At 47.2% G+C, this 27,578-nt stretch overlaps 11 protein-coding genes across 11 annotated transcripts; 9 read left to right on the top strand and 2 right to left on the bottom strand.

Annotated features, from left to right (window-relative positions):
- Window positions 1–1,292: 1,292 nt before the first annotated feature.
- N7529_007765 (uncharacterized protein) lies at window positions 1,293–1,721 on the top strand (the record flags this gene model as incomplete). The annotated part of the gene is made up of 2 exons (XM_057243292.1): window positions 1,293–1,437; window positions 1,675–1,721. 2 exons carry the CDS (start codon window positions 1,293–1,295, stop codon window positions 1,719–1,721), a joined length of 192 nt encoding a protein of 63 aa, XP_057094830.1.
- A 3,777-nt stretch (window positions 1,722–5,498) lies between these two features.
- Window positions 5,499–6,125, top strand: N7529_007764 (Glycoside hydrolase superfamily; the record flags this gene model as incomplete). Its single annotated transcript, XM_057243291.1, has 2 exons — window positions 5,499–5,910; window positions 5,962–6,125. The coding sequence occupies 2 exons, from the start codon at window positions 5,499–5,501 to the stop codon at window positions 6,123–6,125; spliced, it is 576 nt and encodes a 191-aa protein (XP_057094829.1).
- Window positions 6,126–7,260: 1,135 nt separating this feature from the next.
- Window positions 7,261–9,745, top strand: N7529_007763 (uncharacterized protein; the record flags this gene model as incomplete). Its single annotated transcript, XM_057243290.1, has 2 exons — window positions 7,261–8,005; window positions 8,055–9,745. 2 exons carry the CDS (start codon window positions 7,261–7,263, stop codon window positions 9,743–9,745), a joined length of 2,436 nt encoding a protein of 811 aa, XP_057094828.1.
- Window positions 9,746–10,117: 372 nt separating this feature from the next.
- On the bottom strand, window positions 10,118–12,247 carry N7529_007762 (uncharacterized protein; the record flags this gene model as incomplete). The annotated part of the gene is made up of 1 exon (XM_057243289.1): window positions 10,118–12,247. The coding sequence occupies one exon, from the start codon at window positions 12,245–12,247 to the stop codon at window positions 10,118–10,120; it is 2,130 nt and encodes a 709-aa protein (XP_057094827.1).
- Window positions 12,248–14,683: 2,436 nt separating this feature from the next.
- clf1 (putative cell cycle control protein (Cwf4)) lies at window positions 14,684–16,768 on the bottom strand (the record flags this gene model as incomplete). The annotated part of the gene is made up of 2 exons (XM_057243288.1): window positions 14,684–14,914; window positions 14,972–16,768. 2 exons carry the CDS (start codon window positions 16,766–16,768, stop codon window positions 14,684–14,686), a joined length of 2,028 nt encoding a protein of 675 aa, XP_057094826.1.
- Window positions 16,769–17,812: 1,044 nt separating this feature from the next.
- On the top strand, window positions 17,813–19,363 carry N7529_007760 (U4/U6-U5 snRNP complex subunit PRP31; the record flags this gene model as incomplete). The annotated part of the gene is made up of 1 exon (XM_057243287.1): window positions 17,813–19,363. One exon carries the CDS (start codon window positions 17,813–17,815, stop codon window positions 19,361–19,363), a length of 1,551 nt encoding a protein of 516 aa, XP_057094825.1.
- A 663-nt stretch (window positions 19,364–20,026) lies between these two features.
- N7529_007759 (uncharacterized protein) lies at window positions 20,027–20,822 on the top strand (the record flags this gene model as incomplete). Its single annotated transcript, XM_057243286.1, has 2 exons — window positions 20,027–20,579; window positions 20,650–20,822. 2 exons carry the CDS (start codon window positions 20,027–20,029, stop codon window positions 20,820–20,822), a joined length of 726 nt encoding a protein of 241 aa, XP_057094824.1.
- Window positions 20,823–21,522: 700 nt separating this feature from the next.
- On the top strand, window positions 21,523–22,375 carry N7529_007758 (zinc finger MYND domain-containing protein; the record flags this gene model as incomplete). The annotated part of the gene is made up of 3 exons (XM_057243285.1): window positions 21,523–21,529; window positions 21,589–21,875; window positions 21,941–22,375. 3 exons carry the CDS (start codon window positions 21,523–21,525, stop codon window positions 22,373–22,375), a joined length of 729 nt encoding a protein of 242 aa, XP_057094823.1.
- Window positions 22,376–22,958: 583 nt separating this feature from the next.
- Window positions 22,959–24,096, top strand: N7529_007757 (uncharacterized protein; the record flags this gene model as incomplete). The annotated part of the gene is made up of 4 exons (XM_057243284.1): window positions 22,959–23,586; window positions 23,637–23,851; window positions 23,906–23,998; window positions 24,058–24,096. The coding sequence occupies 4 exons, from the start codon at window positions 22,959–22,961 to the stop codon at window positions 24,094–24,096; spliced, it is 975 nt and encodes a 324-aa protein (XP_057094822.1).
- Window positions 24,097–24,793: 697 nt separating this feature from the next.
- N7529_007756 (uncharacterized protein) lies at window positions 24,794–25,388 on the top strand (the record flags this gene model as incomplete). The annotated part of the gene is made up of 2 exons (XM_057243283.1): window positions 24,794–24,922; window positions 24,975–25,388. 2 exons carry the CDS (start codon window positions 24,794–24,796, stop codon window positions 25,386–25,388), a joined length of 543 nt encoding a protein of 180 aa, XP_057094821.1.
- A 965-nt stretch (window positions 25,389–26,353) lies between these two features.
- On the top strand, window positions 26,354–27,381 carry N7529_007755 (uncharacterized protein; the record flags this gene model as incomplete). The annotated part of the gene is made up of 2 exons (XM_057243282.1): window positions 26,354–27,039; window positions 27,096–27,381. 2 exons carry the CDS (start codon window positions 26,354–26,356, stop codon window positions 27,379–27,381), a joined length of 972 nt encoding a protein of 323 aa, XP_057094820.1.
- Between the last annotated feature and the right edge of the window lie 197 nt (window positions 27,382–27,578).

Genomic DNA, 27,578 nt, shown 5'->3' with positions numbered 1-27,578 from the left:
GCTATAATTCTTTTAGGTTTTTTCAGTTTGTTAGTCTTGCGTTGGCTATTATTGTCTTTTTATTTCATTCATGCCATTCACTGTCAAGGCCAAGACGTATTCTGTTTCACTCTTTATGGGAATCAAAGTCTTAACTCCGATTGCGCTTACCATTTGGACTAGGGCTTCGGTTGGGTGAAGCGAAAACAGAAAAGATCCACCATTTCGGCAGAACTGCGGACAATCATGAGACCATTGGACCCTGGAGAACAATTTAGGGACAATTTAGGGTGCGACCTGTAACTAAGGTACAGATCTGGTTTTTTTTTCTGCCCAGAATTCCTGGCTCGGGACGGACAAGCTTTTAGCCCTTGGATTCGAAACTATACGTTAGTCCGGTCTATCATTGTACAAAACTCCTACGTATAACTACATATTGACATTGTACGGATTAAACTATACACTACATAGAACAATATTCAAATCCGAGGACATACGTAAGTGATGATGTTGGAGACTTGGCCTGTTTGGGAATTAACATCCGGCTCGGGGATCCCAAGGGCTCGGATTTCCCTTAATTCCCAATTCTCAATCCTCAACTTTAGTTCTTGCTGTTCATTTTATTGGTTTGGCCTTATTCTTAGTTCCCTTTACATATCCCGAAATACGGCCGATCTCGCCCTATGGAATTTTCTTTTTCTTTTTTTTTTTGGGAAAAAAAAAGATTCAAGCAAGATAAGACGAAACAAAGGCCCAGCCCTAGGTTAAATACATCAATCGTGTAATAAATTTTCCACCGTGGCGTGCATTTCGGGTTCGGGTTATCCTGAGCTCAAAAAGGTACTCTGCACCGAGTGTTCAAATTTTTCTTGTTCTCGTCCGAGATCGCAAGGGATTTTCATCGAATTACATAGAATGTACATTATTCCTAGGAAATTCATTTCCAAGACAACTTAATCTGCTACGATCATCTGTCACGTCTGAAACTGCGTCAAGCTGTGTCAAGGGATTTAGGGCTCAGGGGGGTTCAAATTGGCCCGTGCCTTTCGTACTCGTACGCGTCCAACACCCGCCCCGCTCCCGAGAACACTCCCGCCAGCATACGTAAGATGGCGACGTATGGAAGCATTCTGGCTCTTCGTACTGTTCAATTCTTTGTATGTTGAGAGCATGGTCGTTGAATTATGAAACGGGTGGTTTGACATTCTACTAGAGATACTTCTCTTTTTTTCATGGTATGGATCTAGATGTCTCTACCCCATTCTCAAGCACATGCCAAATTCTGCACATTCCTTCAAACGTTATATGTACACATGGGCGTCGATCAAGCCAAGCTTCAACACTCCGATCTGGAAAATACAGCCCAAAACATGGTTCGTGGGCTGAGGACGCGGACCGTGTTGGGGCTTTTCCAGCCGAGCGGTGATTTGCCTGTCATCGATTCTGGACGGGGCATACGTATGCAGCCTACGTATATCCACGGTAGTGCTAACCGTTTAGTCCAGCTTGAGCCAAATACACTTCAGTGCATGACTCAACTAACGATTTAGTGTTCGACTCAGTCCTCTTACTCGTCCTCCCAGCTTACGCCACAAGCTTGACTTGTCAGGGCCCTGTTCCCGTCATTACCTACGGGACCCTTTTTTTCCGTTTTTCTTCCCTTGGGTTCTGTATCAATTCTTACTTTAGATGCAGGGACTCGTGGCCAGTCCCCTCCCGCTTACTATGATGAGACTAGTTAATGCGTCAACCAGTTGTATAGCTTCGTTTTAACCACATTTCCCGCTTAGCGGCATGGAGACCCCCATAATTTATTACTTCACCCGCCACTTTTTCTTTTGCCCACGCGGCCTTCGTGTTATCTGCGTGGCTTGAATTAAAATATACACTATAACCATACCTATTTGGAGTAGGTTTGACCCTCAATATACAAATCTTACTCTGTACTCCCTAGAATTGTTATTATTGATTTCAGGCCCCCGTCCCTGATATCCGATCGGAGCTTTTATATCCGACCCCGATCAAAAGAGAAAAACAGGAAAAACCAGTTTCTCCACCTCATTGTGTCCCCGCACAAAATCATTTTGCTGCGCCGTCTCCAAATACACAGCCACAGCCCCATGCATAAAATTGAACTGCTGCCTGATTTCTGGAATCGTAAACGACGTATGGAGTACGGATTATCTACTAGTCATGAATTAATCAACGCCTCGGCATTTATGCTTAACTCCATAGAGACGATCCGGCAGATAGCTGCCCGGCGAGTTCATATTCCTCCGAGCCCTGATAGGACGTGGAGACCCTCGCTTCAGTCACTATTTGCTCCATTCCACTAAGCTTTATATGCGTTGGCTTTCACGCTATTGATCTTTGATCTATTTCTAGTATATGAAGTGACTACTATCTCTGAGAATAATGAAAATTCAATTACCCTTGAATTTAGTACGACAATGTCATAATTACAATTCTACTTCGTTACTATGTCGTATAACATTGGTAGAAACACCATTGAATACCATTGAAAACAATTGAATTGCTTAACATCCACTTGTTCCACGGTTCAGTGCCCGCTTACAAAGCGGAGTCCCTGGCAGCTTACTCCGATTCTCTTATTTGTCATTTTCTTGAACATCGGTCTTTACAAGGTCTAAGCGCCGACATACGACGACAGTTACGGAGTAGTTATAGGCTGCAACATAAGATTCCTTAATATTTCGCGAGGAAAGTTCCCCCCTAACGCCAAGCTACTCCGTCCTATAGCAGGAAAGATCGCTGCTATAAATGAGTTAGCCGAGCACACCGATACGAAACAGTCCTCAGTGAGAAAACGAATGAAAAGTAATGACGATACATCTCCATCGTAGACTTCAAACTGCGAACAATACCCCAAGTGCATAATCTCTACGTCGTATATAGTAAGTCATTCTCTATCCAGCGCCCCATTTATCTAAGTTTATCATGTCCCACTTCGCTAGGAAAAAGATTGTTATCTGTTCCGGATCCAACAGTGGATTATTGTAATTTTGAATCAGTGACTGGTCATAGGTCCAAGAAAACCAAACAAACATCAGACGACACGGAGTCGACATACGAATAGGCTCCATTATTATTCGGTACCTGCTTGAAAAGGGTTTGACCGAATCCGGTGTGGGGAGTGGAGTGGAATAAACAGAGGCGGATGGCTGACGAGAGTGCATTCGTACTCTAATTTCGATTTGTGGCTTGGACTACACACACGTATCTGTCCACTGCACAATCAATGACTTCAATACACATCATGCTTTGCTGTTCATCTTCCATCTTTCGTATTCTCCCCTGCATCACTTGTCAAACGAGCAGTCGACCTATGGGTTTACTAGCGTATCCAGGGCCATCTGGGCTGCGTAAGCGGAGACGTCATGTAGGTGGATGGCCTGCTTTGCTCTATCCTTTCTTTGTGTCCATGCTAGCCTGCCAAGTGGTTGGGAAATTAATTTGGGGCTTGATAGGTTGGCCCCTGCATATTCGGTGGGGATGGTATTGCTAGAGGCGGCTATGGTGCTGTTACGTGGAATCCGAGTCCCTTGATGAGGGGTCAGATGCTGGCGTATATCCGGGATTTCTATCAAACCATCACACAGTTGAGCAAAAGCGCTGTTCGAGCATGAGAAGAATTTGCAGAGGTGATTTGTCTTTCCTGTTCTCCCTGTTCCCTACATAACACGGGTCCGGAAAAAGAAAGATCAATGCAGCAGGAGCAGTTGTGAGCTTATACGTCTTCTTTCAAAATCAAGAATCCCCTTCCTCCATGCCACAAAGTAAACCCCTCTGACACACATTCAAGTACAGTTAGTCTGTGGGCTAACAACTAGACACTTCACAGCCTCAAAGCGTTCCTCTTTCTCAAGAATAATCCTCAAAGTACGCCGCACGAAGAACAAATTAATCATTATGGGTAGCTGCACACTTCTTCGCTTCCATACTACACTATCGATGATATCCCTCCCAAGCACCACACCCCCTCGAATCATCTGATTCAAACAGCCGATCCAAGAGACGTGGTTGATACAAGGAGCAGGGTGCTGAACGCACCGCCTGCAGAACGTTTCAACTCTCTACTGATTATAGGGGTCATCATTAGCATCCAACCCTGAGAAACAAGTCCAGTTCAGCATTCAACGAAATATGTTTTCCAGAGGTGACCTGCTGAATATTTGTTTGACGTAGTCTTATCCTACCTCCATACATGTGCCTTGTTCCATGTCAAGGGCGCGACTGTCGTAAGACCGATGAGTCTATGTGGAAGTTAGGTTTCACGAACTGAGCAGGCATTCTCCCAGTCAAGCATAGGTAGGATCGTGTACTTGTTAAAGGCGCCAAGTTATACTTTTACTGACGTTTCGTTCTATTAGAATCTTATGGGTAATGGATATTCTAAGCTGAGATAATATATGAGGAATACGAGACATGCACTCGGGGAACAAGAAATGAATGAAGATGATGGTCTATCTATGGCCCTGCCCAGGTAGGAAGCCGATGTATATGGACATGCCAGGCGATAGATAGATCAGTATCGCTATTCATTTCTCCATATCTGGGGACATGCTTCGTAGTTTCCATCTATCAAGACCTCCATCAATTACATTAACCATTCTCAATATTGGCTTCAGGGCTTGCATAATCTTCGCTGAATAACCCTCAACGGGAGTTGTGAGGCCGCGATTCTGCTCATCGTCGATTGCGACTACATTATCCCGACCGGGCTGCTCTTGCGCGAAGAGCAGATTAAAAGAACGTCCGGTTCTCTGCACCTAGGCTTATACGCGCTTTTGACAATAGCCCTACTGATGTCCTTCTTCCTTGCCTCAACCATGGCGAAGCCGTTGAATGCGTTTGTAGCACCAGGTCTTCAATGTTCGCAGAGCTCCTCGCCATGTCGAATCTATTACTCAATATTCAAAGGCCGATTCTTATGAATGCCATCGGAGACTCGGCTAAAACTAGAGATAACAAAACGCAAGCCTAATTGGCTTTTCAATCCATCATGTTCATCAGCGTCTCAACAATTCTAACTGCAGCTATCTTCCTACAGCCTGGGCAGTGCCACCAGACTCTCAAAGTTCTAGCTCTGCCAAAGGCTAGCAGCCGAATTTCGAGCGACCTGCAATCTATTTCGATCGAGTTTGCTTCTTTCTCATGCAGGCAGCAAGTCTCATCCAAATATGTTCTGCACTTACTTCACAATATAAAGACCATCACTGGTGTTTCTCCAAAGGCCATGGTTGGGGGATTTCATAGTGTGCAATTTTGTCCACGAGTCAAAGCTTCTAGTCACCCACGGATTCTCCGACAGGGACCATGCAACCTATTTCCCTCAGCAAGAGGAGAACATCGAATTGATCTATGAGAATCCCGGTGATGATCAACTGAACCAGATCAACTAGGGACCAACCTATCTCGAATCCTATCACGATATCAAGTACCTGCACGGGTTAAACTTGAATCAGAACTCATCAAGCAAGCAGTCTGAGGCTGCTGCTATGGAGGCCTGTACCTTCGTCAGTCCTCAATTACACCTATTTGAGTTTGGCAACGAATTCAACTTCGCTGCGGGAAAATATCGCGCTGCCAATCCCCCGCTTCTTGACTATGCCGATGAGTGGACCTTTCAATCAGCGATCGTCAGGGCTGCTGTTCGAAAAGCTTGCCCGGAACCTTTCCCTGGGCTTATGGCGCCTAGCCTTGTTTTGCTTGACTTTAGTTCCAATACTACCTGGGCAGCTGAATACCTCTACAATCTTGGTTATGATAAACATAACTTGACTAGAGAGCTTTGCTTCCATAAGTTGGTCCATCCTCTTTCTGTCCTATTTTGCCTGACTGACTTTGAAATTAATAGTCATATGGGCGTCAATTCACCGCCGCTTCCCCCTGCAGACTTCGATCTTCAACGTATGGTCCTCTAAATGATACTGACTTCATGCATCACACTAACAAATGCAGGGTCCCTAATGAACCACACGAACATCATGCGAAATCCCCAGCAACAACTCCAGCGGTCTGAGAGCCTTGCGTACTTTGATCTTCCCTACACTCTCGGCGAGCTCAATTCAGTTGCGAACCAAGGAAGAAACGGAGAAACGGATGTTCTAGGCGATGCTTTGTAGCTAGTCTAATTCTTCCTATGGGCTGTTGAACATGTATGCACCGATCCATCCCACCTGGTACAAGCCACTAACCCCTAGCAGAATATAAAGCGCCTCCATTTCCACCGAGGTCTGAACTATCGCTACGCATCACGGCAGCCAATCGAGAGTAAGGGCGTCCCCCGAACAACCAGAGCCCCATGCTAAGGTCAGGTTGTCTTTTCCATTGCTATCGGAGAACCGCGGGATTCATGCGTTGTTAATATTCCTTCAAATGAAGATACTGAATCCGCGTATGCCGTTTACAATGGTGAGCGCATGTGAAAGATTGTTGCGACGAATCTGCGGGGTCTGACCAGACGATTCCCAAGCGTCCTCACAGGGATTATTATAACTTTCGGGTGCCCATTCAACATGGAAGCGCTAATATCGAGCATCTCACTGGTCCTGGCAGCAATGCAACTGGAAATATCACGTTCGGGGATGTTCCGTGATTATGCATTGAATCAGGGAAACCGGTGCGGCTGCATTTGAAGGAAACGACAAGGATTGAAGATGGTCAGCTGACGGTGAATGTTCCTGATTCTTCTACTGTTCTCCTCACTCTCTAGCGTATTGTCGGGGTTGAGACTGATTATGGCTCTTTACATAGTTAGCTACATTTGGATGACTTGGCGAGAGGTTACCGCGGTTAATGACAGTATATCCCGTCTAGAGCCTGGCGACATGTCATAGTATTATGATCTTGAGGCTTTCCGTTATCTTTCAATCAGACTGTTCTCGGGTCATTTTTCAACGTTCTTTTGGTCTCTCTCCAGCTTATGCATGGACCCTAATATCTATCATTGCATTGGAAGACTTTTTGGACACCATATATCCAGGTCTTTCTATGTGTGTAGAGGAGACTCGATAGGCATAGAGGAATTGTCAGCCCTATTTCACAGCCTAAAGATAAATGATAAAATAGAACATGCTCCAGTCCAAATTGAAATCGCAGTTCGCCAACGCTTTTAACGTCTTTGGCCCCCAAACTTCAGCCCCAGGCTAAGCGACGGTCGCAGCCTGTTTATTTTTGCTATTCTTATCTTAAGCTGAGATCTGTCACTCGTAAATGCCTTCAGATTAAGTGTCGGGCCCTTCTTTCTGTTATTCAAACATGGCCTCGTCCGAGTCGCAGCGCTCATTGCTGTCCAAGGACTCACTCGATACGCACCCTCAACGAGCATGGAACCCTCTCGGTCGCTCATCGCCCGAACCCTACCTCTATCATCCCGCATCGCATGACAACTGGTCCGAAGAAGTTCTCCGAGACGTAGGCCTAGGGATTTCAACCCCAGAAGGCGAGACCATCCCCACAAACGATCCAAAGCGTAATTCAATTGATAGCGACGCGACTACAACTCCTCATATCCACAAAGCCCCGCAGACTCCATCTCCTGCTCCACATGTACGATGTCCCAATCGAGCGACGGTACTCCAGAAACGACTCTCGTGGGTTCCTTTAACCGTCTTTTTTCTTGCTCTCTATGCGACTATCTTTTCTGGTATTTATCTTGCCATCGCGCTGCGTAAGCCGCGATGGAGCAGGATATCGAGCGACGGCCCGTTGGTTCCGTCGACTGCGGACTTGCTAAGTTCTTTCTTTGCGAAGACTATCGAGCTCGCTTATGTTACGGTTTGCGTTGCATTCTTGGGACAGGTGCTTAGTCGGAGGGCTTTAATGACTGATTCGCGGGGAATTAGTATCTCTGATATGAATATGAGAGTATGGATCATGCAGCCTGGATCTATGATTGTTCACTGGGAAACACTACGATACTCGGCGCTCACATTTCTTGGTGCAATTGCATTGGTGGCAACCTTCGTCGCTATGCTATACACAACTGCGGCGCAAGCATTGGGTACGTCTGTGACCCGCACAAGTGGATTGTGGGTACTAATTTATGGTAGTTTCTCCAAAGCTTTCTTTTGGATCGGTCCAACCACAGATGCTCCAAGGCAAAGTCATAGCCAGCTTTGCCAATCCTTATTACGTCGCATCCAACTGCGAAACACCCGTCACCAACGCAATGGACTCGGAAAACCGCAACAACACCTGTCTTCAAATCGAGCATGTCGGTCACGCCTATCACAACTATCAACAATGGATAACCCAGTGGGCCGATCTAGTCCGCGGCAATAACGAAACTTCTTCTCAGCTGCAAAAACGTCCCAAACCAACCGGCTCAATCTGGGACAACACAACTATAACGGGCAGCTGGATTGAAATCCAAAATATGACTAGCCTCTCCATCCACCACAAAAGAATGATAAACAACATAACTATGGCAATGCCACATGGCGGAATCCCTGCAGCAGCAATGAACCAACAGAATAATATCAAACAACCAAAAGACACCTCGGGCGAAGGAAAATACAACTTGGAGGCCTCTGTCCCCTCTCCAGCCATCAACGTCCTCTGTGTCGGAATGTCTCAAAAAGAACTAGAACCACTAGTCTACTCCTCCTGGCCAGGCGGTTCGAAGTTCAATCCCACGAACTGGACGTCCAACCCACCAGATGACATTCCAGGAATTCCCTCCTGGCTCAATAGAACAGTCGTCGACGACATTTTCAAATTCGGCCCAAAATACGGCCAAAGACCACCCATCTTCGGCAAATTCCCAAAAGCCTACAACACAATCCTGAACGGAACAGGCGCCTGGCCCACAAACGCCATCTACCTCCTCGGCGCATCACCACCATACCAAACAACGCCCTACGTGCTGTGCTCACTGCGCGCAAAGCAGACAGGCCACTGTTCAACAACCTACAATGTGGAATCCAGTGGCGCACTCTTAACTTCTCAATGCGAGGATCTAGCAAATTCCTTACAATACAACCACCGGCAGGACATGACCGAAGGATTATGGAATGCCGATTGGAAGAACATCGCATCAGAATGGGGAAATGCTTTAAGTCTAAACGCCGGCATCTCAGATGGAGCAGCAAGTAACGCCCGCCTATTGATGCAAATGGTACCAAACAAGACAGACGGCGTATACGCTCTCAACCCATCCATGCCGTCTGTCGCAGAAGGGCTAGCCATGATGGCTGGCAGCACATTAATCCTAAGCACGCAAGACGCGCCCTTCGTTCCATTTTGGAATCATACGGATACTATTCTTAGTGAAGCAGAGTACCAGCTTTTCAACGCTACGCTGCAGGCGTTTGGCTATGCATCTGGAGGCACGGAGAAGTGGCAGGGGATATTTCTTGTGATATTGGTTTTTGCTTTTCTGACCAGTTTTGTTTGCTTGGTGTTTATGATTGTTGAAGCGCGGGGGAGACAAGTGACTGATTTTACGGAGCCACAGAATCTGTTCGCGCTGGCAGTCAATAGTCCGCAGAGTGCGAGGCTGGAGGGTGCTTGTGGGAGTGGGCCTATGGGAAGGCAGTTGAAGGAGCGATGGTTTATTGGGATGGAAGAGAATGATGAACATTATTATATTAGAACGAAGGTTGAGGAGAATGTTCCGCTGCTTAGGAAAGATGGACTTGAAGCTATGGTTGAAGGGGATGATCGGGCGATGGTCAGCCCGATGGTCAACGAGTTCAGGAAGGTTTCGAAGAGGCAGTCGTTCTTGGCCAAGTTTTATTGAGCGTTACGATAAGATTAGATGATTCCAAGCTTAATGCTTAATGTTAATGGATGTGGATATGGAATGGTGAATGTATGACATGGTTACATGCGCTTGATTCTAACAAGTAATCGTACTGATAGATCACGATATGTACAATAAACGCCAGAAGGCGGAACAGGCACAGCCAGTAAAACAACACCTGTGACAGACGCTAATGAATCGCTCGACACAGGCATGCAACGCGAAAATGCATCAAATGCGAAAAGGAACTTTTGCAAGGACAGCCAAGGAGACGCCGGAAGAATCAGAATCAGAATCAGAGTAAAAGAGACCAGAAGAAACTGGGGTGGTGTGGGAGGTAAGCTCATAGGGGAGTGGGTGAGGGTGGGATTAACGTTCAACTTTGAGATTGAGCCAGCTCATATCAGAATTGGGATTGTTATTCTGCCCTTGTATGGGGAGTTCATCTTCGTCGATGTTGTCGGGAATCATGACACTGGATCTCCGATGTGATTGTCGTGCTTTGTCTGCGAGGCCGGTGTTGGCCGACCTTCCTGCTAGATCGCGTGTGCTTGAGTCGTAGAAGCTGTTGCTGTAGTTGGAACTTGAGGGACGGCCGAGCCAGCTGCTGTGTGCTGCACCTTGCCAGTTTGGATCATCACGGTCGTCATCTGATGTGACGCTGATTGAGTCGACGCTGGAGATTCGTGCCGATTGACCTTCTGGAATTACGAGGCTTCGACTGCCCATATCCGAAGAACTGACTTCGGTCGTTGGGCTGCCGCTGAAGACTTGGCCGAGGGGCTTGGGCTGGTCAAGGAAGCCGAAGTTTAGTGGTGCCAAATTGGCCATTGGCCAGCCGCTTCCACGGTAGTCGGATTTTGTGTAGATAGAGCTCATGGTGGAACGGTCGGACTGCAAGTTGGTACCACCGTTTTCCTCAAAGTACTTCCCCCATCCTTCGTCGGTTGTCCGGTCTCCGGGCTGGTTGCCGCGACCGGGGGAATCGGCCGTCCGATCGGTTTCATCAGTGTACACGCTTGATGCGCCCAAGGCGCCGCTGGAGGGAATAGTTGATAGCGGGCTGCTCTTGCCGGCGGCTAATCCATAACCTGTGGCACCAGGTGGCCTGAGAGATTTCTCTCCGCTGTAATTGCCAGTCATGATGGCGAGCGAGTCGGCCGATGCGGAGGCAGCAAGTGGGACAGGAGACCTGGCCATTGGGTAGGCGCCTTCAGTTAGGGGTTCTATGCCCTGGTCCTGGAAGCTGAGTCGGTCTTTGCTATCGCCACGAGTATCGCTCTGGGCGGCTAGCTTCTTCTTCTTTTCCTTCTCGCGGCGCAAGAGTAGAAGGATGATGAGTAAGATCAGACCAAACCCGAGGACACTTCCAAGTGTAGCGCCGAGAATGGTTTTGCCGTGGTCACTAAGGCCACCGCCGGCAGCTGCGGCTGAAGTTGATGAGGAAGTAGGCGTGGTCGTGGCGGAGGTCGAGTCAGATGAAGTGGACGTCGGGGTAGATGATGAGGTGAGGGAAGTGGTCGATGGTCTGAGTGAGGTCTGATCTCCACTTCCAAAAAACAGTGCGGTCGAGTTGACCCAGCCATTGGAGGTTTGGTTAAACACTGCCAGTGAGTCATTACTCTGGCCATTCGACAGAACGACAATGCCATTGCCCTGGGCGAGCGCATATTCTGACCAGGACTCCTTGGGAGCGAATGTGCTGTTGGAGGAATCCGTGATACTCCTCTTCTCCGAAGAGCTAACGACGGGGGCCGGGCTTTGCAGCTTTCCCTTTGACTTGAGGAGGAAGCTCGTCACAGTGTTCGGGGAAGAATCCATCTTGAATTCTTGGAGCACCATGTCGTCGCCTTCCGATACCAGAGCACAGAGCGATGTAGATTCGATGGGAGAGGGAAGAGTCGCTTCCGACACAGTGAAGCCCGTGCCGTTACTGGGATCATACACAAAAATTGCAGTATTGGTTGTAGAGCCGCCAATGAAGGCGAGTTGGGAATTACCCCAAGGCAGGATGATAGGCTGATACGCTGCGGGTGCACCTTGGGCAAGACCAGAATTAACGCCGTAGGTTTCTGTCGAGATAAGGAGTGTTGATTGGGAAGCACTTTTACTGCCATCTGTGTTTCCCGCGTAGACAAGGATTTCCGAAGTTGATGACAAGTATCCAACGCCGTGTCCAGTGCGATTTTTCATATCTGAGGCTGTCATGGGTAAAGTTTCCCACTTGTTGCTGCTGAAAGAAAATCGTTGGAGGCCGCTGTTGTCAGAAGGGCCGGTCCCGCCGACCAGATAGAATGCCTCGTCCTTGCTGCCGTAAATCTCGCCCTTGACGCAAGCAGGGCTAGTAACCGTGTATTTTGGCTCCGGCAATGGGAACCATTTTCCATTTTCCTTGAGGGGTATTGAGGCGAAACCCTCGGGCGAATAGACGTAAAGTGTGTTGTTGTAAATGGTGGAGCAATCGCCCGTGATCTCCATTGGAGGTTTTGGCCCAGTCATCTCGAATGGCGGATAGTTATGCTACGTATCAAACGTGTAGCGTTGGCCAGCCAGTTAGGGAGTCGGATACCCTATGCCGTGTCGTGAATCAAGGTGACTGCCAGAGCACTATCTCATATCGACCGAGGCAAGTTTGCAAAATCTGCCAGTATGCCACTCTCTGTCTGAGAGAACTGACCGCGCGATAGCGGCAATCGAATGGCGTTTCTTGGCTATTCCGTAAACTGTTTCAAGTTATGGCGGAATTATTTTGTGGGGATTTCGTATCGGATGACTCGGTTCGGGATAAGACGCGGATTGATTCAGTGGTTCAGGGGCACAACAATGTCAAAACACGCGTGATAATTTCGATGTATCGAGGTAATCAATCGGTAATCACAACTTTGGAGCCTAAGGCTGGGCGATCCAGTCGGGGCAAAAAATAGAACGAAAAAGTAAGACGAGTAAGCGAATGAGGTTGGTAAAACGAAAGATGAGGCTGTAGAACCGGCTAACGAGTGCACAGCACGGAGAGGCAGAGGCAGGAACAGAGACAGAAAAGAGGGACAGAGACGAGTGAGACAGGGAGAAGAGGTCAACCCCCTAACGGAGGAGGTTAGCGGGTGTCGTTAGGACGCCATCCCTTAAGGGGAACCATTTCGTCACTCCCCTCAATTTCATGTCCCCTTTTTAATTGGTTTAATTTACTTCTACATTGCTTCTTCTCACTTGGCTTCTTTGTTTTTGATTTTGATTTTTTGTCAACTTCCTACATGTAAAATGTCGTACAACATAGGTGCAACATTAAGAGAACCAAAATAGTCATCCTCTCTGTCAGGCAATACCGATTAGGTGGAGCCCAGTCTGATCCCACTGGACCCCTGTTCTCGCAGCCGTTAGCCCTCTGTTTCCAATCCTTCTAGGCGAAAAGCATAAACGAGAGACACTGCAAGGAGTCCACGGTGCTGTGCGAGACTAATAAATAAATCATGTACGATATTATATGCATATACAACGTAAGTAGTATACTATGTACATATGCATATGTAGGTCGCGAGGAAAATAAAATAAATAAACAAAACACCCATCTGGAGGTTCCCCCTTTTCAACCCGTGGTTGAAGTTTTCAAATCCATGGATCTTGATGCCACACTTGGCTCGTGCTTTGGCTTCTCCAAGGCTCTGGTTCGTTCATTTACGCGCGACTCGTGATATTCCATGGGACTTTGAAAACCTTGATTCCATTGTGTTTCAAGTCAAGTCTACTGTATCAATTCTCCTATTCTCCTATCACTCAGATTGACTTGCATGAACTATTGCCGCTACCGTAAATGTTCTTCTTGCAACTGTCACAAACATTGTCATCGATGGGGCGCTGCGGGATTTGGCCGGCCACTAAATAATGTTAGTAATATTATCAAGATTTCAAGGGGAATGCATACTCTTTGCGGTATTGTCCGCGGACTTGGTTAAGTATACTTTTGGGTTGAGTAAGATTCCAAAGTTGATAGGAAGAGTGAAACCTTGGCATGTTGTAAAAATTACTCGTTGAATGAAGCCTAAGCTGAAAGTGTCGCTGGATAATAATTCACTAAACATAGCCAGGAATCAAGGCTCTTATATAAATCCGAATAACCTTGGAAGGAGATAGGCAGGGCCTTTGGTTATCTTCATTTTTGACATAAAACTGCTCGTGAACACTGACCTTGATATTATTATTAGATCTTGAAGAGCTTACTTGGATAGATTTTTGCGAATATATTATAAAATTAGAACTGAAAGATGAGATCTTCTTCTGTAACTCTATGGTTTCTTTTGGTGAGCCCTGATATCTTTAAGCCATTAAGCATATACACCACAAAGCGTAGAGACATAGACCCCCTGTTCCAGATCGTTGGTCAAAATATATATCATTCTTATTTTGGTATCCAAAAATTTGACTTTTGTACACGGATGACCCATGCTGCGAAACATATATTGATGCTACGTGGGTTAGCAAACAAATATGTGCTTAGATGTATGGTGTTCATGGAAGTTATATCATCGCATCCATTATCAATTTCAAGTTTCATACAAGCCGTGTTGGAGAACAAAAGACCCTACACTAACCCGATTTAATATACAAGTATCAAAACCGGCCGACGCAGGTAATACGCTATTCATTCAGCAGTCAGCCGCCATTGATCGATATCGGAGATGCAAGATGCAGGGATTGTATGAAACTGGATCGAGATCAATGGAAACCAGCTTGACAAGACTCATGCATGACATGTTATATACCTAGATGCAGGCAATAACCATGTATACACATATCCAACTAGTAACACCAATTAAATGGACCGTAAGACGTGGGTCAATGAGGCATATGAATGGTATTTTGGTCTAATTACTATAACACATGGATAAGTCCATCCCATGATTGCAAACGCAGTGAAACAGGTAATCACGGAAAAGCAACCTAAGATTGAGTCTGCTTCCATTGATGTGCCATTTGTAGCAGGTTGGTGAGATTGGCGGCTGATTGATCGTCCGCCGGGAACGTATAGTCCACGTAATGCTCGTAGCTGTTGTCCTCCAACACACGGGTCTTCGTGACTTGACGGCCGACCTGTTTGTTGATTTTTTCGATATCCTGGGGAGAGCCGTGCATGTATTCGAATTTTTGCCATGCCTCGAGGAGTTTGAAGCGCTGTGAAGATATTAGAAAGTCCGGGGTAGTGAATGGCTTATTTGCGTTTGAACTTACATTTCCTGCTTGCCCCTTTTCCTTGAAGGCCTTCTCTGCCCGAGCGTAAATCGCGCGCACTTTGATCTTCGCATCTTCGGTGATCTCCTCTTCTTCCTCGTCCTCGTCCTCGTCCTCCTCCTCCTCTACTTCTGCCGGGAAAACCGTCATCTCGTATTTGGCATAGTCGAACCACAGACGTGGATTGTCGGACCTTTGGAGAAGCTGCTCGTACAGGTATCGAACGCCCTCGGGATTGTCTTGTTCTTCCTCGAATTGGATAAAAGCTGTCCATAAAGTCTCGGGCATATCGAGAGTCTGTTGCTCGATGCTGAGCTCGTATATAGCTCTGGCTCGATCCACATCCTGGAGACTTTCCTCAAATTTGGCAAATTGTACCCAAGTCTGACTGTTGGAGGAGTTCCATTCGAGTTGTTTCTCGAACAAGGTTCGACACCGCCCGAACTCGCACAATTGTTGTTCGAGTTCGATATAGCCGCGGAAGAGCTTTTCTTTCGGGCACATTCCAATCGCCTGCCCCAGTGTCTTCCGCGCCGATTGAAGCTCCATTTGCCGGATTTCGAATCGCGCCTTCATGAGCCAGACCTTGGCGAATGTGAACTTTTTGTGTGGGATCATTTTTAGACACTCCTGATAAATTTGTGCAGCGCGCTCCATCTCCTTCATTTCCAATTCTTCATACACAGCGTAGAAAATCCAAAGATAAATATAACGGCGCCAGTGTCGCTTTTCTTGTGAGGGAGGGATCTGTGCAATGGCCCGTTCGTAAATGTCGCGCACCCTTTCCGTGTCGCCTGAGAGCTCCTCTAGTCGCGCAAAGTCGATCCAAGTATCATAATTGCGAGGGTTCTCCTTGAGTTGTTCCTCGTACTGAACTCTGCGCTTGGACAAAATCACATCTTCCACGCCCTCACGATCACCGTATTGCTTCTCGAACGTCGTGTAGGCCTTGTGGAGGGCCATAGACTTGGAACGCGGAAGCCGGTCCAAAGCATATTTGTAGATTGCGCGTGCACGCTCATACTCCTTCAGCTTGGCCTCAAACTTGGCGTATGCGATAAAGAGCTTCTCATCCATGAAATCCTCTCCCAGCATTTCGATCGCCGCTCCATAGACCTCTCGAACGAGGTCGCTTGTTCCAAACTCCTCCTCGAATCGGGCCCATTTGATCCAATTGCGGGGCTCGGGGTGGACAATGGTGAAACGCTGGAAGATAGCTCGTGCTCGTTCGAATTCGCTGTATCGCTTTTCCAGCTTGATGTATGCGCTCCAGGCGCCCTCTTCTGGTTCCCATGACATCCATCGCTCGAACACCTGGCGAGTACCGGGGATGTTGCCCAGCGTCTCCTCCATGTAGACATATTTGTACCAGAGCTTATCGATGCGGGGCAAAATTGTGACGGCACGGTCGAGGAGGTTTCGGGCGTGATTGATGTTTCGTGTCTTCATCTCAGCTTCAATGTAGCGAATCCACAGTACCACTGAGGTTGAGTCGACGTCGAGCGCACGCTCGAAGATGGATCGTGCGCGACGGAATTCCTTCTGTTCCAATTCCCAGGCGGCATATCGCATCCAATTGTTCATGTTAATACGGTTGCGGCGGACATAGTCTTCAAAGTCCTTTCTCTTCCGGCCCTGGTATTCGTGTAGTTCTTCCAGATCGGCAAAGCGCTGTGTCGGTGCCTCGAGGCCGGGTTCTTGTCGGTCAACGGCCTCGCGGAGGAGCTGCTCCGCAGAGATCTGAACGGGCGCTGCGGCCTTATTCTTGACCCTGGGAGGGCCACGGGACGCCTCCATTGTGGCGGTGGTGTCTGAATTGATTTCGTGGGGGTATTGATACGCGGTGGAAGTGCAAGGTGACGGTCGAGGATAATAAATCTGTCGGAGAAAAGAGAATTGATGGTGGGAAGGGGGCCCGAATGTCAATTTAGCTTCACTAAGTCACTGCGACCACTTTTCCCAAGCTTAAAGCAAGATTTCTTGCCAGTTCAGTGACAAGAGTCAGCTCGTTGAATCAGAGCAGGAATGGATCCGATGTGAGTTTGCGAAGTTCAGGTGTAGACCGCCTTGAACAAGTGATTTTCTATTGGCTGTCATACTACTATTTTGCCCTCCTCTATAAAGTACAAAATTTGTATAGTTGACATACTTAATGCTTGCCATTGGAGGCCACAGTTTCATAGAGTTGTTTGGTCTGAAAAACTCTGGTAATTGTTCAGCTGTATACGGAGTACTCAGTGGCAGAAACAGAAGGAGAGTAATGGCCGGTCCAATAAGAGGCTTGATCCCGTTTACTATAGAAAAAGACTATTTATTTGCTTAAAAAGGTCCTTCTATATATCCTGTACTTGTTTTTGTAAGTACAAAAGCCTCGGGGAAAACAAGAATAACAGACGAAAGGTGGTTGAGCTGAGTACATATGTATCTTAATGAAAGTATTGTACATCTTCTTCGCCTTTGGAATTTATCGCATGCCGTAGAACTGCCGGGCGACGCAGGAACTGCGTTCTTGGGTCTTTTCGAGAAACGTAAAAAACATAACCTTTGGTCCTTATCAAGTGGCCATCACGTGCCGAGAAATGCTCGTATCAGACTTCTTATCGCTCCCGAACTTCAGCCGAGGGCGGTCAGAACGGCAGAACACGTTCAGAAGAAAGCTTTCAGCCACTCATACCCCCAAGCTTCAAGTTTCCAGGTGTATGTGCTAGATCAGACCACCAGCTTGATTTCACTGCATTTGCACAAACTCCTGACGAGCCATCCAACGAAACATCTAGTGAAAAGTCTGGCAACCAATCTGAAAGCGCCTCTCCCGAAGTTTCCTCCACAGAAGCCATCATCATGTCTGCGCTCGATGAGCTCATGGCGGACCTGCGTGACGACGATGATGCAGCCCAGCTCGAAGATGATTTCCTTGAAGAGTCCGAAGCCACTGGTGAAATTGACGAGATCGAGGATGCTGGCAACACTCAAGTCGGCGGCGAATCCAACGACTTTGACCGTTCTATCTCTACTGCCGATGAGTTGAACCGCCTTCACAAAGTCCTGCGCGATCATTACTCTATTCGCTTTCCCGAGCTCGAGACCCTCGTTACCACTCCCATTAAGTATGCGAAGACAGTCGCCATCCTCCTGAACGGTCCTCTCAGCGATATCAAAACCTTGGCCAACACCTCAGACAACTTGGTTGGCGCTCCACTCAAGACCGTTCTCGATGGACCGTCCCTGATGGTTGTCGCGGTGGAGGGAACCACCACGCGAGGCCGGGAGATGACCGACGCTGAGCTGCAGAAAGTTATCCGTACCTGCGAGCGGATCCTGAAACTCGACCGTGAGCGCATCGCCCTTACAGAAAGCATACAGTCGCGCATGAACGAAACCGCCCCGAATCTGGCAGCTCTGATCGGACCCGAAACCGCTGCGCAGTTCCTTAACTCAGTCGGAGGCTTGAGGCAACTCTCGACTATCCCCGCTTGCAACCTGGGCGCCATTGGCTCCGGTCGATCGGAGGGAACAGGCTTTGCGACCAACCACGGTGTCCGCGCGAAGGGATATCTCTACCACTCCCCCATCTTTGAAAATGTTCCCATGGACCTGAGAACCAAGGGTATTCGCGCCCTCGCTGCCAAGATGGTGCTTGCCACCCGCGTCGATGTCGCTGAACAGTCCAAAGACGGATCTTACGGCCGAGAATTGCGCGAACTAATTTACACCAAAATGGACAAGCTGACCGAGGCCAACCCGAACTCCGGTACCAAGGCCCTCCCCGCTCCGGACGATAAGCCCTCTCGCAAGCGCGGTGGATGGCGTGCCCGCAAGGAGAAGGAGGCTACAACTATGACCGAAATGCGCAAGGCGCAGAACCGCGTTGCATTCGGTAAGGAGGAATCAGAGGTTGGATACGGCACGGGATCTGGAACCGTTGGACTGGGTATGCTTGGACAACAGAACGACGGCCGCATCCGCGCCACTCAGATCGACAAGCGTACTCGGGCCAAACTCAGCAAAAACAACAAGGGTTGGGGCACCACTACACCAGCTAGTGGCAACGCATCTGTGGCCCACTTCGCTCCGGGCGCTAGTGGCACCGCCAGCGTCCTCCAGGCTCGTGGTCTCCGCGCCTCCGGAATTGGATCTCAGGCTGGCGCAGCGGGTACCTCCAGTACCATCGCCTTCACTCCCGTCCAAGGTCTGGAGCTCGCTGATCCCAAGGCGCAAGCTGAGCTCAAGCGCAAGCGTGAAGCTGAGGAGAATCGCTGGTTCAAGTCTGGTACTTTCACTCAGGCTACCAACAACCCGGGAGAGAATGGTGGATTCAAGGTTCCCGCTCTTCCACCCAAGAAGAAGGTCGATACTGGCGAGGGCAAGATGGGTCCCCCTCCCAAGCAGTAGATCAGTTCTGTTTTCCCTCATTTTTATTGCTTTCATCGGATACCTGCATTTTGACGGAGTTTCAGAAGGATATCAGGAGGTCTGAGCGCCATGATTTACGTGATACCATCCCGATTGTACAATTAGTTTCAACTTGTCGCCGAGCATGGCTACATAACCTCAAAAAACCTTTCGATAGGGAAAAAAATCAATAACTTTAATAATTTCATGTTCCTGTTCAGATAAATAATAGTGTGAAGGTGTGATTGCCAAGATCGAAAATATGGGGGAAAGTCGCCCCCGAGATCTATAAGGATCACATTTGCCAACGGTTTAGGGCTCACCGACGACACGTGGATGATCCTTTGACAAAGAGTAATCCTCGTCGGGGCAAGACTTTATCCCGAATTCATATGCAGGGGTGTATACAGCAGTGCGTATAGGGCAAAAAAAGTGTAAATTGAAGCCCAATTTGCCATAATTGCGTGCTTCTGTTTCGCAATCACCATGGAATGTGGTACAAGATCCTTTGCCCCATGGTAGCGGTGAAATTATATAGGAATTTCTTTTTCTAGAAATTGATGCCATTGATGACTTTATATATAATATTCTCAATTCCCTCTATATCTCGAATCTCTAGACCTTCAAATTTTCAAACATAGCCTCTTCTCCCCATCGCCAACCATGGCCCTAACCATCGCGGAATCAACCACCGTCCCAATTCCGCCTAAAAGCCCAGTACCAAGCCTCACCCATCTCCACCATCACAGCACAATAACTACAGAATTCGACCCACTGCGCTTTGAAGCAGCAGCCTCACTCCAACTTCAACCAAACGTCAACAAAGAGCCATCAACCCACCTAATCGCCTCCCCATACAATCACCCAGCTCATCTCCTCGACATATCAGGCCTAGAAAGACAAGACCGCCTCTTTTCATTGGCGCTATCTTACCTCAAACCAATACGCAACGATTATGCCACAGCGCCATACACAGAATCCTTCAACTGGACTGAAGTCTTCGGTTTGGTGAAAGCGTTTTCGGAGACCGAAGAACATAACTGGACAGCTGGATCGTACTATGTTGTTATCTTTCGATCGATTCTGTTACCGGATATCGATAATGATCGCCTCTATGCGCTTGATGCGCATTCTCACCGTGAAGCCATTGCTAGTGGGGGATTGCTGAAATATTGGTTCGGTGCGAAAAATGAAAATAGGAGGAATTTGGCGACTTGTGAGTGTTCTTTCTATTATTCATTGGTTATATGTTTTGTATGGGTGAAATGCTGACATGTACTTTGCAGGCATCTGGCGCTCCAGGAATGATGCTAGACTTGGTGGGAAAGGACCTTGGCATGCTCAGGCTAGAGCTGCGGCTGCGGTCATGTACGAGGAGATTAAATTCACGACGTTAAGGTTGGATATTCATGATGGAGTCAAGGGGTGGGAATTGAGTGATTGGAAAGATGATGCATAGATCTGGAAAAGTGGATTGCATTCTAGAGCTGGATTATTCGCATTATCTCACATATTACAACAGGCATTTATCTGCATTTGAGCGCCTGTAATTAAAACTCAGCAAAACAACTGGTGTGCGAGGTCTTCAATTTATAGATTATGTCTGATAATGCATGGAACTAATGCAGCTTGTTCAACATGCATATGGAGTCGACTAACACATCCTTACAAACTGCAACATCGGAAGTATAGAGATGCAACGCATGTCTGAACGGCGTGGAGAAAGCATCAATGTCTGCAGGTGTTGGCAACAATCTTTCTGGTACATATAAGTTCACTTTTTTTCTGCGCTATGGACGTTATTATCCTATTTTAATGGAGGTTTGGAGGACCAGGATGCCGAGTCATAAGCCGACTATTGATACTGTTGGTGTTGCTAATTCGGCAATGGCTGAGATGAGAGTTGGAATTGCGGCTGAAGATTTTATTGTTTAGAGCTGGGCTTGGAGATATACTCATATAGGACTTTTCCAAATTGCTGTTGTCCTAATGGGGGTTGCCATGGTATCTCAACTGGGAGAACCTACCTTTGGAGATATTTGAAGTAGAAGGACCCGTGGTCGTTCTCTATCTCTTTCATAATCTCCAGATACCATTTTTGCTATCTCTCTTTTTATCGATACTTCATGGGTCATACTAATTCGCATTGAGAAACACCAATGTCTCGTAGGTACCACGATAATCACTTTCACCAGAAATCTCACTCGACTAACCTCGATAAACAGTCTCAACCTCCAAATCGCCGCTCACACCACCGAGCCCAGACTCGAGAATGATCGACTGTCCATTCATCGCAAGAGTTTGTCATACATGCGACAAATATGAGACAACAACCGGGGTCCTGAAACACTGCGGTCACTGCAAGTCGCCAGAAATCCTCTATTGCTCCCGCAAATGCCAAGAAGAAGATTTCAAAGAGCACAAGAAAACGTGCAGACTCAATAACAAGATATTTGCATTCACCGGCCCACCCGTTGAGAAACGCGTGCCAAAAAGCAGCCCGCTCTGCTCGGTATCTACAACGGCAGTCTAGAACCCACCATCAAAAAGCCTTTCCACAAACTACGTGCAAAGTAGTGGCTCCACAACCGACCAGAGAAAGACGTCTTCATGCTCCTTATCGACGTCTACCGCCTACGGATGGAGCAGGCATATATGTACGGAGGGTTCGTCGATTTCGACGGCATCTACAGTCACGGTGAAGACGGGAGTAATGGATTGATCCGATTTCTGAAATTGCTTGAGCCCAAGCCTGATATATTGCCGGATTGGTGGTCTTCATCCAAGCTGAGCGAGTGTGTTGAGTTTGGCTTTCGTGCTCATGTTTCTGGTTCTTCCTGGAGTGATATTGCTTTGGCTATTCGGGAGGATGATGTCGTTGAGCATTATGGAGATCTTTCTATGCCAAATCAGTTGCGGTTGTTTGGTGAAAAGGTTTATGGAAATGGCCCTGGGGGCAGCATTAGTGGAAATGCGATTTTGGCAGTTCATCTGGCTGCTGAGAAGGAGTAGGTTATACCCTATGATTCTTGTACATCGTGGGTGCCCCAAAGTTTGATGCTAATAGATGCCTTGGAAAGAATCTGAATATCCAATCTCATATCCTTTTGCATCCGCAGTGTTGTTGATATAGAATTGTACTGGAAACATAAATACATATCTATGCAGTATGCATATGGAGTTATGAATATCTCAATGGCTCTTCAATGCCAACATCGCTTAACACAAATGGAGATGGAGAGAAATCAATATAGAAACAGCAAATTTCCCCGCGGATCTGCATTGGCCGTTCTCCACGTCTCTCCACATTCTGTCAAAAGCAGTACAGATCCCCGCCACAATCGCGGAAAAAATTACTTCTTTGATCCAACAGCTCCACGATGACAACTATGCAGTCATACCATGGCTTCAAAATAACAAATGAATGAGGGAACATCAGGTCAGCATCGATTTATGTGTTACCTGGTTGGATATCCATCCTAGAGCATACCCCGCCATGGCACCCAAGACAAGATATAAGAAAGCAGCGCAACCCCAGTCAAAATCCCAGCCAACAATCAAACCTCCGTGAAATCAAACCCTCAATCAAGCCAAAATGGTCGGCCTCCAAGCAGAGAACCTTTCCGTCAACGACGGCCCCTTGACCCAAGCAAACGCAACCCTCCTCCGCCCCTCATCCCCAAGCCTCCCCCTCGCCGAACTGCGCGCCCGCTACGAAGCAGACGGCTACCTCTTCCTAAAACAAGTCCTCCCACGCGAAGACGTGCTATCCGCCCGCGAATCCTATTTCACCTCACTAGAATCAACAGGCGTTCTGAAACCCAAAACCGCACCGGTGGAAGGCATTTTCGACCCGGCAAAAAGCCATCTCGACTACCCCGGTATTGGAGCCGGACATGTCGGCGGGAATGGTAAGCCTGGTGGTGATCGGGCGGCGGCGTTTGTGGATCTCGCCCTAGATGCTCACTATCAGGATTGGTATGCGGAGAAATTCTGTCGTCATCCTGCGCTTTATGATTTTGTTGCGAGGCTTACTGGGTGGGGGGATGATACGCTTAATTTGCGCAGGACGCTTTTGAGGAATAATATTCCTGGATCGAAACCTATTGGCGTGCATTATGATCAGATCTTTTTGAGGTATGGGGAACCGACCAGTGTTACTGCTTGGGTTCCGATGGGGGATATTAAGATTAATGGTGGTGGGTTGATTTATTTGGAGGATGGTATGTTGAGTGAATTTCTGGGTTGGAGGGTCATGCTAATTGGGATATAGGTGATACACTTGGAGTCGAACTTGAACAGGCTTTCTTCAAGAAGGCGAAGGATGCTGGACTTTCTGATGAAGAGGCCAAGTCGGCTTTCAATACAAACATGATGTCTACGGGTTTGCTCTCTGAGTTCCCGGTTGGTTTTGCAAAGGAACATGGCCGGCGTTGGTTGGTCTCGGCTTATGAAGCTGGCGATGTTGTATTGCACAAGCCACACATGGTCCGTTCTTCCTTTTCTCTTGTGAAGTTATGAGGCTTATAATGCTGTGTCCAGATTCATGCCTCAACTATCAACAACGATCCTGACAATGTCATTCGTCTCGCGACTGATCTTCGGTTCTGTGACTCGTCCAAGCCTTACGACAAGGTAAGTCTCGTTAAACAGGCGAAATATAGGGGTACTTGACAGCTAACGTCTTGTTATAGAGATGGATGAACTCGTATCGCTTTGGTGATGGTGTATAGAGGCACGAAGGCATCTCAGTGTCAGGTTTAATTGATTCTGGATCTCAACTCAAATGTATAAACTTCAACTCCTAATAGCTTTCATCATAGTTGAGAATCTATGGAGAAATAATCCCGAGGAACAGAAGTTGCATAGGGGACAAGGTTGAGACAAAAGAGCATGCAAGCATGGGACAGTATCACTCCCTCATTCCAGGGAGACTAGATTAGAATCATTATGATTCAACAAGAACGTACTTTATTTGCAGGATGTTCTTCACTGGAATGTCTGGTGTCATTAGTGGGGACCAATACAGGGTACTTGCCCCTAGATTCGCGCAGGGAAGGACAAGTCTGATGCCCGCTTCTGCTAGTCATCACAAAAGGGTCTTGGGAAGCAACAGTTCTAGGATATATTTTTCATAGTTATATAAAAAAAAAATTCAAGTCGAATGGAACTGATGTACGAAAAACCCCACGAAAAATAAAGTGCAGTCAACATATAAACATTGGTTTCCATTCAAGACTGTTGGATAAGCTCCATTCCAATCGACCAAACAGGCATTTCGGTAATTTCTGCTGTTTCTCTTAAAGTATGACAAGTCTACGAATCGCCGATCAATCTTGTTATGATTGTTGACACCTGTGATCAACTTTTCCCATTATCAGCGACGGAATCCCATCTCAAACAACAGCCTCACCACACCTATACAACAAAATGTCGCATATCATCTCAAGACCATGGCATTCCGTATTAGTGCTAGCACTGCTAGCAACTTCCGCAGTCCACGGCCAGCCCATTCGCCAAGAAAAGGGCGAAGCAACCGAAATTGAAACCCGATCACCAGTTAGCCACCCTTTCCACTGACCATAGGGAAAATTTCACTGACAAACAACAGCGCCTGATCCCTGACACAGAGAAATACGTCCATGAAGTCTTCCAAGGTTTGGGACTGGCAGACCCCTCGCCCTCCAGTAGACCAACAGCAAGCGTGGAGGCCAAACACGGGCAAGCCGAAAACATGAAAGCAACACCAACAACCCACATCACATATGAGAGCTCGATAAGCTACACACCCACCTATGGTAGTAATGGCGCCGGTTTTACGCATACCGTCAAGCACCAGGCGAGTAGCGACAAACCCATTGCGAATGTCCAGATTGGGCAGGGCTGGGATAAGAATCGGAAACTTACCTCTGAGGACTTGCCAATCTTGTTTGATGCGGTTTATCGGGAGTTGAAGCATCGGGTTGGGAATGCAATTGATAGTTCGGATGAGATTGGTTTGGATGAGTTTATGAATGGATTGTAAGCACATGGATTGGATGATTGATGGGAAATGTGAGAACGCGAGAGATTGGGTATCAAATGAGTTTGTTTTAATAGTTGTACTATTATATTCCATGCAATTGTTTGACTCTACCGGTGCATATTTTGGGCTTGAGTTCTTTGGCGTTTGTGTATGCTGACTGTAAGGCTGTAACTCGGCGGATGTGAGCATCCCGTCTAACAGGTTTGTGGACAGCTGATAACTAGTGATATTATCTAGCTAGGAGTATGGATAGAAAATGTTAGTAACCATTCAAAATAAGTAATAACAATAAAACCGATGAAAAGACTTTGGGAGGCGTAGAAAAAGATGGTATACACATAGTTATTCAATTGTCGCCCGACTTTCTAGTAGATGCGACACATAGAATAAAGTAACAGGTCATATCTGATTTCAAAAGCAATATTAAATCTGAGGCGCGCTTCCCCTTAGTTCTATTATATCGTCTAGGATATAGGTGATGATCAACATGCCAAGAGAAGTGATCGACCCTGGGGGTAGTACAAGTGGTTCGTGAGGGGCGAGAGCTGGACAACTTACCTTTTGGCTGATAGAGCCATGGGTGGGAAATTCAGGCGATGACAATAATTAATGAACCAACGCTAGCTAGCTATACTAAATTAGTAGGGTCGCATCTACAAAAGCCCGGTCCACGGTGACCTGTGCACTATATTCCTGCACCGGGATTGGGTAGCTTGCACGCCTATTTGGATTCGAGATAAGAGAGACAAGTTTATGAGTGTGCCACAGACCATCACAGTGCATCGATGGTACGTGGTCTCACAACGCTAATGTGAGCCCTGTAGCCACATATGACATTCCGATTCAAGGAAATTTAGAGCCAAGACAATCCAAGCGAAGACATTTAAAGCAAAAGCGCGCTCCGCCAAGTTTCGTGTCAGGCAAATGTTTACACAGGTCCTTACTACGGCAGCAAACCTCACATCATGTCGTCGGCCTATAGCTTTGGCACTATTATCGACCGTGTACAATCTCTATCCTTGAAAACTATTGCTGGTGTTGTCATTGGTTGCTCGATACTCTTTTACTGGCGATCCAAGCTTTCCAGTCGGCATTTGCGAAAAAGTAGCACGCTGGGTGGAACACGCAATCTGGGAAATGAAATTGTCATTGTTACCGGTGGCAGCGGTGGTATTGGCCAACACATATCTGAGCAACTTGCACGCGAGAAAGCCCGGGTTTTAATTCTCGACATCAAAGCGCCTGAATTTCAGCTTTCTACCGGCATTGCCTTCTACAAGACAGATATAACATCAACAAAGGATGTCGCCAGGGTTGCCTCTGAAATCCGTCATTTATATGGAGATCCTACGGCTCTTGTGAATGCTGCAGGCGTCTTCAATCGTGGATCACTGCTTGAAAACGATGAACGGGAGATCCGTGAGACTTTCGAGGTGAACACCTTGTCGCACTTCTTCCTTGTGAAGGAGTTCCTGCCATCCATGATACAGATGAATCGAGGTCACATCATTACCGTCGCAAGTGCTGCAAGCTTTGTGACGGTGGCCGAAATGATGGCGTACTGTTGCACGAAGGCCAGTGCACTGGCTTTCCACGAAGGACTCGGGCAAGAGCTAAAGCATTGGTACAATGCGCCAGGCATTAAAACAAGGTAAGTCCTTACAGACGCTTCAACTGGCAATGATTTTACTCAAACAATTCAACTAGTATCATCCATCCACTTTGGGTCCAGACCTCTTTGATCAAAGGGTTTACTCAATACCAATCCCATTTTTCTCAGCCTGTTATGAGTCCGGAGGTAGTTGCTGAAGCTGTTGTTGAGCAAATTGTGTATCAGAAAAGTGATCAAGTCTTTTTACCTAAGAGGTTATGGCTAGCTGGATGTTTGAGAGCTTTCCCGCGGGGAATACAGGAGATGATTCGATCATCTTACTCCCAGGTCATTTGGCGAGTGAGGAATGCACGACTCGCTGATAATGCAGGTGGCAAGTGAGGTATGCTTTCGTGATGATATTGGCCTTGCCGTTCACGGGCTATTGATATTCGCTAAACTTATCAAACAGAAATAATCAAGCTAGACACTTGAAATAGGAGTAGAACTAGTCGTGTCTGGCTGAATCGTCATTTAGAATTGTGGTGTATACTGACAGACAATGTTTTTACAGAAGCCATGAGCTCTCAAGCGTGTTC

This window comes from Penicillium soppii (assembly GCF_028829465.1).
Source record: "Penicillium soppii strain IBT 18220 chromosome Unknown utg000006l, whole genome shotgun sequence".
Lineage (NCBI taxonomy): Eukaryota > Fungi > Ascomycota > Eurotiomycetes > Eurotiales > Aspergillaceae > Penicillium > Penicillium soppii.
This window is presented reverse-complemented; position numbering and strand designations above follow the sequence as displayed.